This window comes from Dromiciops gliroides, chromosome 3 (assembly GCF_019393635.1).
Source record: "Dromiciops gliroides isolate mDroGli1 chromosome 3, mDroGli1.pri, whole genome shotgun sequence".
Classification (NCBI taxonomy): Eukaryota; Metazoa; Chordata; class Mammalia; order Microbiotheria; family Microbiotheriidae; genus Dromiciops; species Dromiciops gliroides.
This window is the reverse complement of record NC_057863.1, coordinates 378,202,347-378,222,483: the sequence shown is the minus strand read 5'-3', so window position 1 is coordinate 378,222,483 and position 20,137 is coordinate 378,202,347. Positions and strand designations below refer to the sequence as shown.

Genomic DNA, 20,137 nt, shown 5'->3' with positions numbered 1-20,137 from the left:
TCTATGATCCTAAGCAAATTTTTTCATCTTACTCTAACCTGAAGCAACCTACAGTATTTTTTAACCTAGTGAGGTGGGCCAGAGTTCAGATTTTAGCAATTAGCACAGGGAGAATTGCTTTAAGGGTTGCTGACTCATAGCAAATTTGACAAACAGTGAATACTTTGAACTTGAATGAGACAACTCCAATGAGATGTCAGCTTATGAGATTCAAGCTACTGATTGGCTAGGGAGGATAATCTTTGTAGAAATTCAAGTAATTTGATTAACTCAGCAGCCTGTGCAAGTATCACTGGGCAAAACAACATCTTCTTAACACTTGTCTTCAGTTGATCCTTTGGAGATGAAAATTGATATCCACAGTCATATTTTGCCTAAAGAATGGCCTGACCTGAAAGAGGTAACTTTCAATGACCTTGCTGAATTCCTATTCCCCCTCTGATTTCTCCATGTTTATGTTATAACCCTCTCTCCTTCTGTGGGAATAAGATAATAGGTTTCCTTAATTTTGTGACTTAAATGTTATTGATTCTAAATTTGTTTTCCATGCCTCTGCCATTTGTTTTGAGAACAATTCATGTGAAGAAACCAGAATTTTACTACTTTTCATGTTATTATTATTATTGTTATTATTGCCACATCTCACCCCCTGCGGATCACAAATCTGTCTAGCAGAAGTCAAGCAGCTTTACTGAGTTTAAATCAGATTGTAAATGAACAAACAGATGTACAGGGATGTGTCACAGCTGCAGAATTGAAAATTGGGATTTTCAAGTAAATGACCATCAAATTCATTTGCATAACCTTCCCAGAACATTGAAAGCCTGGCAGGTTTACATGGTTTAAGTAATAGTTTCTAGAGAGAGGTGCATGGGCTTTTCACCTTCTGTCCATGTCCTTTGGCCTAACTTCAGATGATAAGATTAGGAACTGAGAGTGTTCTCTCAAATCATGGAATCCGAGTTTTGATTTTACAGGTGGGAGAAAATGAAAACCTAGAAAGGTGTCTGCACCAAATCAGACAGGAAGAAAATCAGAGAGTCAGGATCTGAACCCTGTCTTCTGATTCTATATGCAGAAAGCCTAGGTTCAAATCCCATGTCTCCTTTCTTGGCATGGGTTTTCCCCATCTGGAAATGAGGAGGCTGGATTCAACATCCTCTGAGTTCTAAGTCTCTGCCAACTCTCAATCCTAATCCTGTCTATTTTGCCTTTCTGTTTGCCTTATGCTTGATAGATTTCTTATGAAGAATAATGCAGCTACGGCCTCAGAAACTAGGATAAAAGACATGTCCTTTGTAAAATGGGTTTGTCTAAAGAGTATAATGTATGGTTTCCTAAAGTCCAAAATTTTCCTTTCCTTTTTTCACAATGAACTTGCGAATGAATGTTCCTTCATGAAGCCAGAGAGAAGTAGTGTTGTGTGTTTTTTTAAATAAAGTTAAAATAGTTTTCAGCTTAGCTCAAGCTGGGGAAGCCTTTCTTTCTCTTTTTAAAATACAGTATTCTATCTTCTAGAACTTTTACACCACTGAAAATATTCTACCTCATCTAATCCAAGTAAGAAAAATAAATTCATTCCAAAATCTCATTTAAATTTTATTCCAGGCACAAATGATTTTTTTCCTATCCATGATGCACTCTGGAGGATTGGTAATCCTAAATTTCCTTTATATATTGATGCAGGGTGAAAGCTCAAAATTTTACCAACCTTTGAGAATTATTCAGGAGCATGTAGCTCCCCAATACAGCAGCCCAGAGATTAAATTCTGAAATGACCCTTTTGAAATGTTGTAAACCAGAACAAGGAAAAGAATACAGAAAACTCCTCTAGCAACACATGGAGGAAAAGGAAAAAAGAAACTAAAAACAATGAAATTATGACCCAGAAAGTTTAGCCCTAGAAAAGAGATGCAAAAATGTACCTTCCTCTCTTATTTACAAAAGTGGCAGACCAGGGGTGTGAAATATTGCCTATCCTACTAGACTATGTTGAGGGAATGGTTGGTTTTGCTCAAATGCTGTTTTTCTCTTCTTTTTTATTATTATTTCAAATAATGGTGCACTAGGGAGGAGAATAGAGAGGAGAATATTCAGAAATGATTTTGATGTATAAACAAATATTCATTTTTTTAATTTTAAGAAAAGCTACAAGCCCTGACTCTATACATTTCTGTAACCATCATCAATAGAGGTCTTTGAAAGCTGTCTCCTCCCCATCCCTTTCCTAGTTAATATCAAAACCCAAACAAAAGTAATGTGGCTATGACAACTATGCTAAGAACTTGCTCCTTAGGGTCCTTTTGGCCCAGTTATGCATCCCTGAAGGATAACTAGACTCTCTTTGATATTAATGATTTCATGAAATACAGGAACCAAAAACTCTCAATTCATAAGTTTTGACACAAGAGCCAGTTAGGCATATTTGCTTGGGCATAATATTCCATGCATTTAGAGCTAGGAAATGTTAGTAATTTTATTGCAGTCTTTATGGCTGGAGCATCACAGTGTCTTTTTCTTTTTCTTTCTTTTTCTTTCTAAACCTGAATAGCTTTGATAATAGGAGGATCTGGTTTTATTCAACAAAACACCAAGAACAATGAGCAATGAATTCAGTGGAATACCACCAAATTCCAAAGCTGGAAACTAGGTACCAGACTTTTGCTGCAGGCTGTAAGACCCTTCATGTTGCAACCTACCCCACACCGGGAAGTAAATCCTAAGAACTCCCAACAACAGCTCTCTTTCATTAATTATCCTGCCCCAAATGTCACACAGGTGAGAACTCCTGAAATGGTGCCCAAGTTCTATCACTATTGATTACTTCCCAAATGTAGAGGGCCAGAACATGTATGTAGAATCTGCAGCATTTCAGAAGGGAAAGAATATGAGAAAACCCCAGGCCCCATATTCCTAAGGTCAGGGAACTGATGGAGGTGGTTTAAGTGATTTAAAGTACCAATTCTCATTTGGGGAGGGGGAAAGAGTCAAGAACTTTCAAGAACAGGGCCCAGAAGTAGAGGGTGTACCAATTTTGCCTGCAGGTATAATTTAGGCAGTCACTGAAATGGTCCCTGCCTCAGAATTTCTCCCCAATAATACTGGAAAACCTTTGCTTTGTACATGCCTGAAATTCTATCTGTAAAGAGTCATTCACTAAATGCTCTGAGAAAAAAACATAATCCATTTTAAGAACCTGATAATATTTAGCAGTCAGTCATATCCTAGTGTGACTGACTTCACCTTGCTTGCTTTCCTCCTAATATTTAGTTGAGATTGTACACTGAGGGAATATGAATTTTTATAGGAGGTGATGTAGCACAAAGCATACATGGATGCTTCACAAATAATTAAAACCAAAGTAATCCACTCTATATACATCAGAAGTCTAGCGTCAATCCAGGATGTTCCACTAACTCGAGGTGTGACTTTGGCCAAGTCATCATAACAATCATCATTGTAATAATAACAGCCTAACATTTTATAGAGCCTTACAATATGCCAAGCACTGTGCTAAGCACTCTTACAATTATTAATCTCATTTGATCCTCATAACAACCCTGGGAAGTAGGTGCTATTATTATTTCCATTTTATAGATGAGAAAACTGAGGCAAACAGAGGTTTAAGTGACTTGCCCAGGGTATCATGGCTACTGTCTTCACCTCCTGTCTGTAAAATGATGGATGAGAACTTTATTAGATATAAGTTCTTTGTTGTTTTAAAGCTCTATGATTCTAGGGAAGAAAATCATTTTGGAACAGGAATAGAGGAGGGAGTGGAAAGTAAGCTTGAGTAGGATAATTCAGGAAAGGACTTTGAACAACCATTTGGCAGGCAGCATGAGGACACTGGAGGTCAGATGTAAAAAAAACAGACTTGACATCATTGATCAATGGCCAAGGCCAGGTCTCCCAGGATACTCAATGACGCTTTAGGTGGGAGACTCTGGAAAAGGGATGACTTTGCTGATGTTCTTAGGAGGGTCAGTACCAGGATATCAAATAAAAGAATAAGAAGATATTCAAATGTAGCAGAATAAGTGAATGAGGACAATTCTGTTCTCCAAGAACTACAATTCAGGCAGTCTGGAATAGGAGTAGGGCACTGAACTTGGAACCAGGAAGTCCTTGGTTCAATGTCTGCTTTAGACACTTATTAAGTGTCTGACCTTGGACTAGTCACTTAAGCTCTACATACCTTAGTTTGCTTATCTTTAAATGGAAAGGTTGAACCCAATAGCCTGTAAGGTCTCTTTTTGCTTTAAATCTATGCTTCTATGAGTGCCTTTTCTCTGATTCCAGTCAATGGGAACAGTTTCTGAATGACTTACAAGATATACTAATCCATTTTATGCACTCAATTCTCCATGCTTCCCAGAAACTCAGAGGCTAAATGCTGTCTATAACTATTCCTTTTCCTCTACCTTATAAACCACCCAATTTAACTTTGTGAGTTGACAGCTAACTAAATAGTAAATTTATATTAAGTCAGGATTTACACTATGCTGGGTACTATGAGGGAAATAAAGATGAATATTTAACCTCAAGAAGCTTACATTTAGCAAAGAAGACAAGTAAGTAAATAAGTAGAAGTTAAATAGGGCAAGTGCCATAAAAGAGTTATCATCAATATGTCACAGGAAAACAGAGCTTGAAGAGATTTTAAGCGTAGAAGCAGCCCAGCGTAATAGATAGTGTGTTGGACATGGAGTCAGGAAGATCTGGATTCATATTCCATACCAGTCATAATAACCATAGACAAGTCACTTAAACTTTGTCAGCCTCAAACAACTCTCTGAGACCACAAGTTATTGACTTCAATAAACAGAAGGAAGAGGCTTTTATATTGGTGGCGCTTATTCCATAAACTGACAGGGGGCAGAGTGAATGGGGTCATGGCTGGAATCATTTCCTCAACACATGCAATACTGGCCTTATGTCCAACTTTCCTCTGTTCTCTTTTCAATCATGACACTAAATGGGATTATGGGATTATCTGCTTTCATGTCCATTGTCTCTGCTGATTAGTACCCCACAGTAGGGAAGAAAAAAGTTAAAGGAAAGGAATTTGAACTGTGACGATTAAAAATTAGAGAGACATGGTTTCTGTAATTTATCTATCTAACTATCTGTTTATTTATTTATTTATTTATTTATTTATTTATTTATTTATTTATTTATTGGTGAGGCAACTGGTGTTGTGACTTGCCCAGGGTCACACAGCTATTTAGTGTGTCAAGTGTCTGAGGCCAGATTTGAACTCAGGTCCTCCTGAATCCAGGGCTGGTGCTGCACCACCTAGCTGCCCCAAATATTGTATGGTGAATCTATTACACACATTTTTTTTCTTTTCTTAGGGCAATGAGAGTTTAAGTGACTTGCCTAAGGTCATACAGCTAGTAAGTGTCAAGTGTCTGAGGCGGATTTGAACTCAGGTCTTCTTGAATCCACACCACCTAGCCACCCCCCATTTCTAGGTAATTTAATCATTTAACTAATAAGGCTGGCAGGTTATTGATAAAAGTATGGCCATTTGGCTGTCTCTCTCAGACCAAAGACCATCATGGCAGCAGGGCTCACAGCTTATATACCCTTGAAACAGGATGTGTTTCATCAAAGGGCAATCAAATCTCATTGGTTAAAGTAATTGGAGGTAGGTATATTAAAATAAAGGGCTGGGAGCGGCTAGGTGGTACAGTGGATAAAGCACTGGCCTTGGATTCAGGAGGACCTGAGTTCAAATCCAGCCTCAGACACTTAACACTTACTAGCTGTGTGACCCTGGACAAGTCACTTAACCCTCATTGCCCCTAAATAAATAAATAAAGGGCTATGCCAGAACATCTCCAACCTCGGGCTATCAATTAAGTGGGTGGGTTAAGTGACCCCCTCCCTGGAGAGAGAGGCCTTCCTAACTAGACTAATGCATCTGTCTCAACCAAAGTTTGAGTAGGAACACAATGAGTTTCCTCACCTTAAATTCCTTACAAACTTGGGATGGGTCTGACCAAGATGAAGAAATTCAATACAATCATTATCAAGGAGAAAATGGGCCTCTAAAAGTCAGCACTTTGGAGGAATGGGGGAGCTCTGAATCTCCCCAAGATATCAGTTATAAATCATTTCTCACAGAACCCAGGTACCCTTTCCATTTACTCACTGTCACACATCTAGGACTAGGACCTGAATTAGAATCCAAACCTTCTGTAAGTCTAATCCTCTTTGTAGCTAGGTGGCACAGTGGATAGAGCCCTGGCCCTGAGTCAAGAGGACCTGAGTTCAAATATCACCTCAGACAACTTACTTGCTCTTGGGCAAGTCACTTAACCCCATGCCTTAAACATCCAGGACCATCTCTGGTTGTCCTGATATATATCTTGCCACTTGACCCAGATGGCTCTGGAAAAGAAAATGAGGTTGATGACCTTGCACAGCCCCACCTCACTTAAAACTCCAAATCAATACAAGTCATGACATCACCCTGATGTCATGGTCCTCTCCCGGTTCGAAGGACAACAGCAACCACCTCTTTGCACCATGCTGCCTCAAGATCTCCCACAATGTTCTCCGAACATCTGTATGTCGTCCAGAAAGGGTTTTGCTTCAAAGACTTGTTTTCTAGTTATGAATCTAGATGTCATTGACAAATTCAGTGACTGGGAACATGGCCAGAAATTCAATTACATTAAAACACATATGCAACTTGGGTAAATGGAACAAATAAAGATGCCAGAGACACAAATACATTTGATATCATGCTTCTCCCTCTTCAAGGACCCTAGGAAGATAATGGTATAAGTGTATTGGATGTAACATTAAAGGCTTTCCTTTAGTTTAAAATATTTCTTGAAGTAGACAATGCAACTGCAGAATACTCCTTCCCCCTTTCATCTGCTTTTCTTACTATTTCTTTTCTTTTTCTTTTTCTGAAAATTTTATAATAAAGGCATTAAAAGAATAATCTGGTCTTAGGTCTCATTTTAGAACTCAGTCCTCACTGAAAGAATCAATGCCTCTTTTAAGCCCATCTTGCTTTTTAAATATTAATAGGCAACCAAGGTGACCTTCACTTTGTAACTGAAGGGAGGAAAGGGGGCAGGCAGAACCAACAGGACATTGGCTAATCATTAGCTGATTGCAAATGAGGAGGATCAAAGAAACAGTTAGGACGTGCTTTTCATCTTTTCTGGAAAATAGCGTTGTTGGTCCTCGTAGTTATTGCTGAGACTGGGAAATATCCCAGCTGAGAAGAGACAGATTTTGTGGAGCTGCATTTGGGTTATTACAAATTAATAAAGGTTCATCTTCACAAAAAAACCAAGATTCTGACAAAAAATAACAACAGTAAGAACTGAATGTGATATTTGTGCTGTGGAAAGAGTGTTGGATTGGGAGGCAGAAGAAGTTGGTTATAATCTTGGCACTTCCACTTACCACTTCTATGGCAACTCACTTAACCTCTCTAGGCTTCAATTTTCTTGTCTGTCAAATCAGAGTGACTTCCATAGCCCCTACAAACACCACATCCATGACCCCATGACTCACAATGTAATTACATAGATGACAAACAGCACGCAAGAATTCTCTCCTCTAATAAGCTCAAAATAAGTCAAGCCAATCTAAGGATGTTGATTCAAGTTTGTATATGTATAATTTCATCTTCTAATTACTAACTAATTGCTAATTAATAATAATTATATCTTTTTTCTACTTTCAGTTTTTAGGAAGAAATCTTTCTCATTTGCTATATGGCTTTTGAAGCATCTCTAGGAATTTTTGCATAAGGGGAAAAAAGTACTAAGTATGTCATCATTTGAGGTATTGGGGGCAGAACATTACAACTCAGCAAAGCTACAGTTTTCCTATAGAAATTAATTTGCAAACTAGACATTGCGCTGTTGTTTCTGTGGCCTTTTGAATGTTGTCAGTACCCTCTAAATGTAGTGCTCTGGGACAAAGCCCCAGTCACTCTGCCTTGGTTATATCTCTGAACCCTGAAAAAGTCATCCCTCTGAACCTCAATTTCCTCATTTGTAAAAAGGAAATAATACTCATGTCACCTTTATCACCTTTATGGAAAAAATTTTTTGTAAACTTTAAATACAAGCTATTTCTATTTAATTGGTGAGCTCTCATGGGCATCAAAATATGATTTGACTTATGAAAAATTAATGTACAGGTAATATGGCTATGCTATGCATTTGAAGTTAAAGCACCAAATTAAAATGCCTTAAAAGTCTGTATTGCCTGCAAATGCCTGCAAAGATTCTATAAAGCTCTTTGAACTTGTTAAATGCCATAGAGAAGAGCACAGAGGAAAAGTCCAAAGAATATCATCAACAAGAGGATGGAGTTCAACTGGAGTCCTACATTAAATGAAAGAGAAATAACAAGAAGGGAGCTGGGAGTAGAGGGGAGGGAGCACCTTGGCTAAGACTGAGTATCTGAAATGATCGCCACAGACTCCCCCCACATCTGGTAGGTATTCAAGCCAGTAGTCAATGCAAGCTTATCTTAGTCTGGATACCCCCAAGACACTTAAGGATTTCTGAGCAAATGAGGAAATGGATGGCCTCAAAGCTTCCATGAAATTTATGGCTGCTTTGCCACAGGGGTCTAGAATTGTCTTCTATTGTCTTTCCTGGTATTATTTTATGTGGGCCTGTCTACTATATTTCTGGGTGGAATCAGCAGGAGTCTAAATGAGTGAGATCTGTTTCTCTGGAGGTCTTATAATAATAATAACAATAATAATCATTTCAGCCAGCATTTATATACTACCTACTATGTGTCAGGCACTGTGCTAAGTGGTCTACAAATATTATCTCATTTGATCCTCACAACAACCCTAAGAGGTAGCTGTTATTATTAACCCCATTTTACATTTGAGGAATGGAAAAGGCAGACAAAGGTGAAGGAAGCTACTTGCCTAGGGTAGATCTGCTTATTAGTGTCTGAGGATGGTTTCGAATCATCTTCCTGACTCTACTCCTAGGCTCTGTCCATAGTACCACTTAGATGACTATATGTGTATATATATTTGCAGGGCAATGGGGGTTAAGTGATTTGTCCAAAGTCACACAGCTAGTAAGTGTCAAGTGTCTGAGGTCGGATTTGAACTCAGGTCCTCCTGAATCCAGAGCTGGTGCTTTATCCACTGAGCCACCTAGCTGCCCCAAGATATCTATAATCTTAATAAAATAGGATGCTAGGTTATCCACTTTCATAACAAAGTTGATGTTTGTATGGTGTTTTAAAGATTTTAGGTGGCACAGTGGATAGAGCACTGGACTTAGAGTCAGGAAAATTCATCTTCATGCATTCAAATCTGGCCTCAAACAGTTACTCACTGTGTGACCTTGGACAAGTCACTTAACCCTGTTTGCCTCCATTCCTCATCTGTAAAATGAGCTGAAGAAGAAATGGTAAAACCATTCCAGTATCTGAGGCCAGCTAGGTGGCACAGTGGATAAGGCACTGGCCCTGGATTAAGGAGAACCTGAGTTCAAATCTAGCTTCAGACACTTGACACTAGCTGTGTGACCTGGGCAAATCACTTAACCCTCATTGTCCCACAAAAAACAACAACAAAAAACATTCCAGTTTCTTTGCCAAGAAAACCCCAAGTGGGGTCAAAAAGAGTCTGAAACAACTCACAACAACAGAGCATTTTACAAGTTTTATCTCATTTGATTTTCACAATTGCCCTGTGTGGTAATGACTATAGGTTATTATCCACATTTTCCAAGTGAGGAACCAAGCTTAGATGACTTAGAATGACAGTTTTGAAGTGAAAGGGACCCTAGAGGTCACCTGGCCCAACCCCTTCATTTTATAGATAAGGAAACTGAGATGTATCTGTTAAATTATTTGTCCGAGGTCACGCAGGTAAAAGTGGCAGAACTAGGATTTGAACCCATGTCTTTTGACTCCAAGGCCAGCATTCTTTACTCTACCACATTTGTCACTGTTCATACAGTTAATAAATGTGAGAGGCAGGATTTAACCCAAGTCTCTCTTGATTTCAGATCAAGCACTCTTCGTACTAAACTAAACTGCCAATAAGTGTAGGAGTTGGAAGTTCAGTTGTAGAAGGGGAAAGAATTTAGAATACCCACTGAGAAGAATGTAATAAAAAGTCAGGAAGGGTTCATATGGGACAACTAGGCAGTTCAGTGGATAGAGTGCTAGACCTAGAGTCAGGAAGACTCCTCTTCCTAAATTCAAATCTGACCTCAGACACTTATTATCTGTGTGATCCTGGGCAAGTCACTTAGCCCTGTTTGTCTCAGTTTCCTCATATGTAAAACAAGCCAAAAAGGAAATAGCGAACCACTCTAGTATCTTTGCCAAGAAATCCCAAATGGGGTCATGAAGAGTCAGACTTGACTGAAAAACAACTGAACAAGTACAACAAAGATTCATTTGAAGGACTATAAAGGGTTAGAAAAGACCCAGCTGAAGTTAGGTACTATGTATTTGTAGTGAGTAAATTAAATTCAATTACTTTGCTCATCCAATGATAATTAGCAGCCCCTAATCAATAATGAAAAAAATCATACATAGGAATTACCCAGAAACAAGAATTCACAGGTCAAGAATGATAGAGAGTCAGGGACACAAGGGATTCTGGGTAGTAGCTACTGAAACTCATCCCTCCTCAGGCTGCATGCACTCTGGGACCTTCTCTACCATGCCCTTTCCCCTTCTATGTGCTCTTTCCCCCTCAGAAAGGGATGTACTTGAAGGCAGGGACTGTCTTTCTTTCTGTTTGTATTTATATTCCCAGTGCTTAGCGCAGTGCCTACCACATAGTAATCACCCAGTATATGCTTGTTGGCTGACTGACTAAACTTTAAAATTCCATACCACTGGATTGAAGCTGGGTATAGAGGCAAGTTAATGAATGAAGGGGCAGCTAGGTGGCAAAGTGGATAAAAACACCGGCCCTGGATTCAGGAGGACCTGAGTTCAAATCCAGCATCAGACACTTGACACTTACTAGCTGTGTGACCCTTAAGCAAGTCACTTAACCCTCATTGCCCTGCAAAATAAAATAATAAAATAATGAATGAAAACATATTAAACACTTAGTAAATGCCAAGCATTGTGCTAGACTAGAGAGAATAGGCCTGGAAATAAAGATTCATCAAGAAATTGAAGGTAATGAGAAGTGGATACTTTTTCCCTGCCCCTGAAACCCTGGTTCTATGACTACCAATCCAGTATCTTTCTCCCATTCCATGCCACCTTTACAAGGAAGCTTTAGGAGTACAAGAGAATACACCACCATTCTAGTCTGAATTACAGAGCAGAAAGTGAATTTTTTAAAAGTGTAACATCACCTAGTTTCACTAGAAACCCAAGGGACTGAGATGAAACCTGAAATAGGGATCAGAGCTAGAAGGACCTTTAGAGATTATCTAATCCCTTCATTTCACAGATGAGGAAACTGAGGCACAGGAAGAAGAAACAATTTGCTCCAGGTCAAATCAGTAGAAATGAGCAGAGCTGAGACTTGAACCCAGGGCCTCCTAGCATCAAGCCCACACACAAAGCTCACATAAAGCACATCCCATTGCACATCCTTAAATATTTGCTTTTCAAGTAGTTTCTAACTGCCCAACAGTGAGCCAATATGGTTCACTACAACATATAACCAATAATGAACTCAAAAAAGGGAGGAAATTATGTCATCAAGGAATTTATGAGAGGAAGAGAAAATGGACTGGTCATATGGGGAAGGAGAGGATGACAGGAGCACAGGCAGAATTGTCCAACGGTACCCTTGTGATGTCAGGAGAGAACAAGAAAGGCCTCCAGTACATTAGGAGGACTTGCTGTGTCAATCTTATAGGAGGATGAAGAGTAGAGTTGCATGGATCATTGTTGTTGGAAGGAAATTCTGAATCAAAGAGGTCACAGCTATGAACAGGCAATTTTCAAACAAAGAATTCCAAGCTATCTATAATCATATGAAAAAATGCTCTACATCACTATTTATCAGAAAAATGCAAATTAAAACAACTCTGGAGTATCACCTCACACCTATCAGAGTGGCAAACATAACAACAAAGGAAAATATTGTATGTTGGAGGGAATATGGGAAAACTGAGATACTAATCCACTCTTGGTGGAGTTGTGAAAAGATCCAACCATTCTGGAAAGCAATTTGGAACTATGCCCAAAGAGCTATAGAACTGTGCATACCCTTTGATCCAGCAATACCACTGCTAGGTTTATATCCCAAAGACATCCCCAAAATGAGAAAAAGATCTATTTGTACAAAAATATTTATAGCAGCTCTTTTTTTAGTGGCTAAGAATTAGAAATCAAAGGAATGCCCATCAATTGGGGAATGACTAAACAAACTGCAGTATATGATTGCGATGGAATATTATTGTGCTATAAGAAATGATAAGCAGGATGATTTCAGAAAGCACTGGAAAGACTTGTATGAAACTGATGATAGTGTAGTGAGCAGAACTAAGAGAACATTGTGCACAAAGACAGCAATATTGTTTGATGAAGAAACTGTGAATGACAACTATTCTCAACAATACAATGATCCAAGACAATCCCAAAGGACTAATGATGAAGCATACTATCCACCTCCAAAGAAAGAACTGATATTGATTAACACAGACTGAAACATGCTATTTTTCACTTTCTTTCATTTTTTTCTTTCATTCAAGTTTTCTTATACAAAATGACTAATATGGCAATGTTTTACATAATTGCACATGCATAACCTATATCTGATTGCTTACCACCTCAGGGTTGGAGAAGGGGAGGGAGGGAAAGAGGAATACAATTTGGACCTCAAAACTATAAATAAAAACATTTGTTATTAGAAAAAACCCAAAGAGATCACAGCTTTATCTGAGTATTTATTTCATGTCATACTCATTGTTATTTGCTTTTAGGAATTTAAATACTATGTTGCCTAAATTGAATGTTTCAATGAACTATGGGTTTGTTTCCATTTCTACTCTTTGAGAATTTAATCATGCTTTTCTACCCTCTACAGAGATATGGCTATGGAGGATGGGTGCAGCTCCATCATGACAGCAAGGTTGGTGCCCTTTTTCCCATCAGGTTTTATGGACCTCTAATCCCCTACAAACAACAGATGCAGCATAGGCCCTACAGAAACACTATGATACCAAAGGAAGACTTCCAGGAAAGCTGAGTTCCTTTGTCTCCTGATTCACTTTTCATTCCCTAAGAGATTGGAAGGGAGATTTCTCAGGGTTATTAGGAAAAAATGGTTACCTTCAAAGAGCAACATTTAAAAGATAAAACCCATCGTTTGAGAAGCATTAAAAAAAACATTTTTTGCCCTGGAACCAATTTGGGCATTTATTATTCAGCCTTTAGGAACTGGACCTAATCTTGCCACACATTATTGCTGTGTATTAAGGTAGGGCTAAATAAATGGAGCGTTTGGATTTCTGGTGCAAGTTAGAGAAATTAAACCTCAGAGGCTAAGGAGAGAAGCCTTCACTGGGACCAGGGTTTGATAAAAGTACAAAGCAAGGAAGGAGAAGGAGCCTCCAGCACCCAATTGCAAATAATCAGGCCAAGGGTGAGCTAGAAATCTGGCCCTGGGAAGGACTGTATCTCCTAACTTTATTCACAGAGTAATAATGAGCCATCATTAACACAGCAGGAGCCTGCTTAGCATTTTATCCTCATCCTCCCCTTTGCCGAATCCTATTTATAAAGTATCTGTGTATGCTTTGTACACAGCACATAGCATAAATAGGATACAGCAAAAAGCATTATGCCTCTCTGTCCACAACCTGAACTGGCTGATTATTTTATTAAAGGAAAGTACTACACAGGTGGAGATGCTTTTAAGGCTACCAAGTGGCCCAAATCTTAGGGACTTAGTGCCTGATTTTTATCCCACTGTTTCCTTTTGATGTTTGACTCCAGGACAGAATCTGACTGCTCTGGAAATCTAAGTCTATTACAGATACATTAATCCATACATATTTGGTTTGTACCCAATCTAGAAAGTCATATCAATTATTTAATAATAACACCATTTTACAAAGGAAAACTGTGCTCTTTTTAGGGGGCATTGTTGTGTAATGCAATGATGATATAAGTATACCATTTGAAATGTTGCCCAGAACACTTTTTTATTTTGCGGGTCAATGAGGGTTAAGTGACTTGCCCAGGGTCACACAGCTAGTGTCAAGTATCTGAGGCTGGATTTGCACTCAGGTCCTCCTGAATCCAGGGCTGGTGCTTTATTCACTGTGCACCTAGCTGCCCCAACACTGTTATTTTTGCAAAATCTATTATTGCATTATAATCAAACCCCAATTGTAGCACCACTTGGCCAATTGCCCACGAAACATCCAAGTCAAATAATATCTCAAAACGTTAGCATTCAAAGGGACTTTGGTGACCATCTTGTCCAACTCTCTCATTTTACAAATTAGAAAAATGAGGCCAAAGTATATATAAAACATGGACAAGGTATTTGGGGTTGGGGTTGGGGTTAGGGATTAGGGATGTAGCTGGTGGAAATCAGAAAAGATATGTTAAAGAGGTGGCACTTAAATTGAGCTCTGAAGGAAGTTAAGAATTCTAAGAGGTAGAAGGGAGGAAAGAAGGCACTCCAGGTATGGGGAACAGACTGAACAAAGGTGCAGAGATGCAAGATGGCATGTTGTGTATTACTAATAGCAAGACGTCCAGTTTAGAGGACCTGGGGGAGAGCAAAGCAAAATAAGCCTGGAAAGTGAGGTGAGGACCAGTTTGGGAAGGGGTGCAAATGCCAAAGAGAGGAGCATTTATTTTATGCTAGAGGCAATAAGCAACCAAATGCTTGCCTGATCAGGTTCTTCACAGACCCTAAAACTTTTGATGACCTTGTGAGATCATTAAAAGCAAACTTCTCATTGGTCATTTGGAGATTTAAATTTTGCAAATAGCTGCTATTATTGAAGAACTGGGCCACCTGTCTCTACTTTGTAATATGAAGGATTGGTTAGATGACATGCTTCAGAGTCACCTTGTCTCTTGAGGTCAAGATAAAGTACTCCAACAGTGCCCCTAATATTAATGATGTCCATAACACATAGACAGAGCTCTCTGGAAAATATAATACATGCTCCATGTCCCACCTCACTGATACAGGTATAGAGGATCAACAACTTGGAATGGCAATTGTACATGGGAATTATTCAGTTGATTAAATGAAAGGAAGGAAACAAGTAATTATCAAGTGCCATCTTTGTGCCAGGTGCTGTGTTAAACACTATAAATATTATTTTATTTCATTTTAATAATAACCCTGGGGAAAAGTGCCATTATTATCTCCATTTTATAGTTGAGGAAACTGGGGCAGACAGAAGATAAGTGACTTGCCTAGGGTCACACAGCTAGTAAGTATCTCAGGTAGGATTTGAATCCAGGTCTTATTGACTCCAGATCTAGTGCTCTACCCACTGTGGCAGCTTGCTACTTCAAGTGTCAAGCTAGGCACAAGCATTATGAGAACCTGAGCCCTGACTCTCCTCTGTATTGATTCTTAGATCTGATTGTTATTTCCCCCCTCAATCCCCTTAATTTGATGCTGACTCGATCCTTTGATTCCCCCTGTAATGGACTCTATATCTGGATTCCTGGGCCCCAGTTTCTATTCGTGTTCTCTGGATCACCCTTTCCAAACTTAGGTAAGCTAGTCCTCATGCACCAGATGTCATTGGGCCCATGCCCACGGCACCAGCCATCTGCTGGAATTGCCTTTGGGAAGCAAGGGTCACTTTCATGTCATCATAAGGTGCCCTAGGAATATTTTGGAAGGCCAGAGATAAGTCAAGTCAACAGACATTTATCATGTACCTGCCATGTGCCAGGTACTATTCAATCTTCAGGGTGACCAGGCTTTATTGGGATCATCCAGTTCAAAACTTTTATTTTACAGATAAGGAAACTGATGCTGTAGTTTTAAGATTTCCCCAAGGTGACACAGTTGATAAGTATCTAAAGCAGGATTTAAGCTCACTGCTATCCTAACTCTAGGACTGGGTCTCTATTTACTGTACCACCTTGTTACCTATCATAGAACTCTGGAAATCACTGCAGTTGTGGCCACATGAACTATAGAAAAACAAAAAGTAAATAAAATACCAAAGAGCTGGAAGAGAATGATATCACTATACTGTGCCACAGTATCTTCTCACCCTTAACACATGTACATAGCCCCCCTTCTTCTCCTTTGGCTAATATAATTTTTTAAACAGTAAGACTTCCTCTTAACTTTTTTGGGGGGGCAAGGTTGACTCTGGGTTAATGGGTGGAAAATGCACAATAAGTCTAAGTATTTGCACTAGTCAGGAAAAAAACAATTTCAGAGTTGGAAGGGACTTCAGTGGCCAACTAATCAAATCTCTATCTTAAATAGAATTCCCTCTACAATATACCTGACCAAAAATGGTTTACAACATACCTAACAAATGGTCAGCCAGCCTTTGCCTGACGATCTTCAATGAAAAAGAACCTACTACCTGCCCGGGCTGCCCGTTCTGTTTTTGGATAACTTGAATGATAGATAGATAGATGGATGGATGCATATATATACACACATACACATACATACATATGTAGATTAGATACATAAATAAGCAATCAGAAAATTTAATGTGTTGACAATTATTGCTAAAGAAAACTATCAGCAATCTGAGCAACAGAATGGCATAATTAATAGAATAATGTACTTGAAAGTAGAAAGATCTGGGTTCAAATCCCACCTCTGATAATTCAAATCCCACTCTGATACTAATAGCTTCATGACTATAGGCAAGTCATTTAATCTTTCTGTGCCACAGGCAGTCTAAAATTATAAGTTATTTAAGGAGTTGTAATTGGTTTGGGGAGGGAGGGCAGGGAAGGATCGTTGATAAAGTAGAAAGTCAGAGATCTGCATACACAACTTTATTCAAAAAAGAGCATAAAATAAAAGGAAAAATATCTACAAAAAAAAATACTTGAACTTACCAAATAAGAAATGTAACCTCAATAGACCAGTCTCAGAAGGAGAAATCAAATAAGTCATTAATGAGCTTCTCTGCAAATTGAATGAACCAGGACCAGACTGTTCGATTAGAGAAAGCTTTCAAACTTTCAAATGATTTGTGATATCTGAATTCCCAGACTATTTCTAAACATAATAAAAATGGCAAGCTAATTCAACTCTTTCATGTGGCAAATGTGTTTTAAACCCAAAAGTTGCCTCATGGGCAATACACAATTATGATCCCACCTTCCCTAGGTAAACAGGAATAAGGAAACCTGGGATTTGTCATTTACAAGGTGTTTTCATTCTTAGACATTCATTTGATAAAACTAAAATCTTCTGGGACAGCTTGTTTCAATGCCTAATTTAGCAGAGATTTGAGTTTCCTAAATGATCTTCCTGAAACACTTTACAATTGTGTTTTTCTCTCTGTTTCCCTTCTTGAATTAATTAATTCTTGAATAGTCATAGAACAGGTCCAGTGACATTTGTTCATCATTGGAGAGCTTTATAAAGATTTCAAAGAGCAATTAATTTCTCCTTTGATTGGCATATATTTGAAGCAGGCAAATCCTTGATTCATACAGCCATCTTTGGTACACTGGGACATTGGCCAGTGAAAACGAGAATGTTTCAGGGGCCATACATGACACAGGAGGACTGGAACAAAAATCATTCCACATCTGTCGGTCATTCTCAACAAACATTTATTGAGGGCCTACTACATGCTGGATATTCAACATACAAAGGCAAAGACAGTTCTTTTCAATGACCTTACAGTCTAATTAGAAAGTTAGGGCATGCACAATAACTAACACAGTGCCTGGTACATAGTATGCACTTAATAAATGTTTGTGGATTAAGAAATGAATGAAAATCCATACTATATGAATTGATTGTTCTTGATACCTCAGTGCTAAGGTCAGTTGTTTCTTCTCATTTGGCATCTAAGCCTAACTACAAGGATAAAAGGTAGAACAGTCACAGAAAGAAGATGGATGCTTTTGGAGAGGGAGCTGAAAGTGGGCTTTAAACTAACCCTTAAAATTACCTCCAAGTATCATATTAAAGCTAGAAGGGACCTTAACAATCATCTAGTGAAACTTCTCTATTTAAGAGGGAAGGAAACTGCAAACCCAGAGAGGAAAGTCACTTGCCCAAAGTCCAATCAAATAAATCTAAATCTCATAGACTTGAAGAGTGTGAGGAGAGAAAGGTGAACTAGAGATCCTCTTGTCCAAACCCTCTCACTTTTATAAAATAGAAAAGAAAGACTCAGAGATAGTGTTAGAGGGGGAATAGAATTCTTTTTTTTCCTGTCTTCCAGCCTAACACTCTTTTATCCAGGCTAGTTACAGCTGAGGGGCAGCGAGGTGGTGCGGAGAATAGAGTGCCAGGTATGGAGTCAGGAAGACTCATTTTCCTGAGTTCAAATCTGGCCTCAGAAACTCACCACCTATGTGACCCTGGGCAAGTCACTTAACCCTATTTGTCTCAGTTTCCTCATCTGTAAAAGTGAGATTGAGGAGAAAATGACAAACCACTTCAGTATCTTTGTCAAGAAAATCTCAAATAGGATCGTGTAGAGTTGGACAAGACTGACACAACAACAAATTTAAATCCTATTTTCCTCAAGGACAGGAGATTTGGTGGTCAGAGTGGCAACTGCCCTTCTAAGGCATCATTCTCTGAGCTCATGACAAGGAGCTAGTCAGAAAATTGGCTCTTCAGACCTTCCACGTATACCCTACACCCCAAATTTACCCCACCCAAGCTTCCCCTCTACTCCTCAGGAATTTTTAAGTAACATAGTATGGCAATGTTTTAAGGGGAGAAAAATGTCACAGCAATGAAGGAAGCAGTCTCCCTTCTCTTACCTTGCCAATCAAATGAATGGTCCCATTTGACAAACATTAGTTCTGCTGATACCCTGGATGCTCTTGAGTTGAAAAATGTTGTGAGGTGGCCAGTTGACAGTGAGGAGATGAACTTCCTATACCAGGGCCAGGCCTCTCCTCTCATTCTAAGACCAACCTTGAGCTTGGGTATCACCATGCCCAGGACTCTCCCTGAGAAACCCTAAAAGACCATCAAGATGGAAACCCAGTTGGAATCTGCTCCTGTCTCCACTCTCATGATCCTAGCCCAGACTCCACAAAGTCTCAGTTCCACCCATTCCTTAACTCAAGGACCTACCACAGCCTTCTTGCTTAGAGGAATACAATCTCTTGTCTTCAAGTCTTTAGAAATCTTCTTTGGGACAAATTTCCCACTCTTGGACAAATCCCACCCAACCCCCCACCTCATAGCCCTATCCTATTCATAACATGGAGTTATAACTCCATGTAGGAAGATGAAGTAGAAGTAGGTAGAGACCATTTAAGCCAATCATAGAAATTAAGGTTTTATTCATATGAATAACATGATAAAATTGTATTTAAAAGAGATTAATCTGTTTCCTATATAGGATTGATGGGAATGGGAGAGATTAAAGGCAGGAAAATAGCTAGAGGACTAGATTCAACTAAACATGATATGCTAATGGCCTGGACTAAAAGGTTGCCAATGGGAATGGGAATGGGAATGGCAGATAGATAGATGTGCAAAGGCTTTATAAAAGAATTGAAATGACTTGTTGACTGTTTCAAATTTAATTTTTTTAAATATAAGTGTTTTCTGCAAACAGAGCACTGTGTTAGAGCCTGGGAGAGATCCAAAGTTTAGACAAAACACTCACTTCCCTGAAAAGGTTTCAGCTTAGTAGGGGGCTATAACTCAGGCTCCCTACCATATGACTATAATACAAATGACTTTAATATGAAAGAGCAAATGTTAAATGCATCAGAGATGCAAATAAAGTGCTATGTCAGGTAAAGGTTTAGGTCATTGCTAACAGGGAGTACGAAGGAAACTTTTATACAGGTGGCATTGAGTTGGCTTTTAAAGCATAATAGAAATTCAACAGGTACAGAGGGAAAGGAAGACAACTTTCATGCATAGGAAATAATATGAGCAAAAGCATGAAGGTGGGAAAGCTTGGGAGAGTCAAAGTTCTGAATAAAGTATAGAGTATGTGGAAGAGGATACCACCAGATAAGA

The 20,137-nt window shown here is 38.9% G+C and overlaps 1 protein-coding gene across 2 annotated transcripts in view; it reads left to right on the top strand.

The window, feature by feature from the left end:
* The first annotated feature begins 276 nt into the window (after positions 1-276).
* ACMSD (aminocarboxymuconate semialdehyde decarboxylase) overlaps positions 277-20,137 on the top strand; it is a 90,580-nt gene continuing 70,719 nt past the window's right edge. The window contains exons 1-3 of one of the 2 annotated variants that reach the window (XM_043990547.1): positions 277-400; positions 2,552-2,778; positions 13,031-13,075. In XM_043990547.1, coding sequence (XP_043846482.1) covers positions 2,686-2,778; positions 13,031-13,075 — 138 coding nt within the window. In that variant the 5' untranslated portion in view covers positions 277-400; positions 2,552-2,685. The remainder of the gene's footprint in view (positions 401-2,551; positions 2,779-13,030; positions 13,076-20,137) is intronic. The other variant, XM_043990549.1, reaches the window with a different exon arrangement.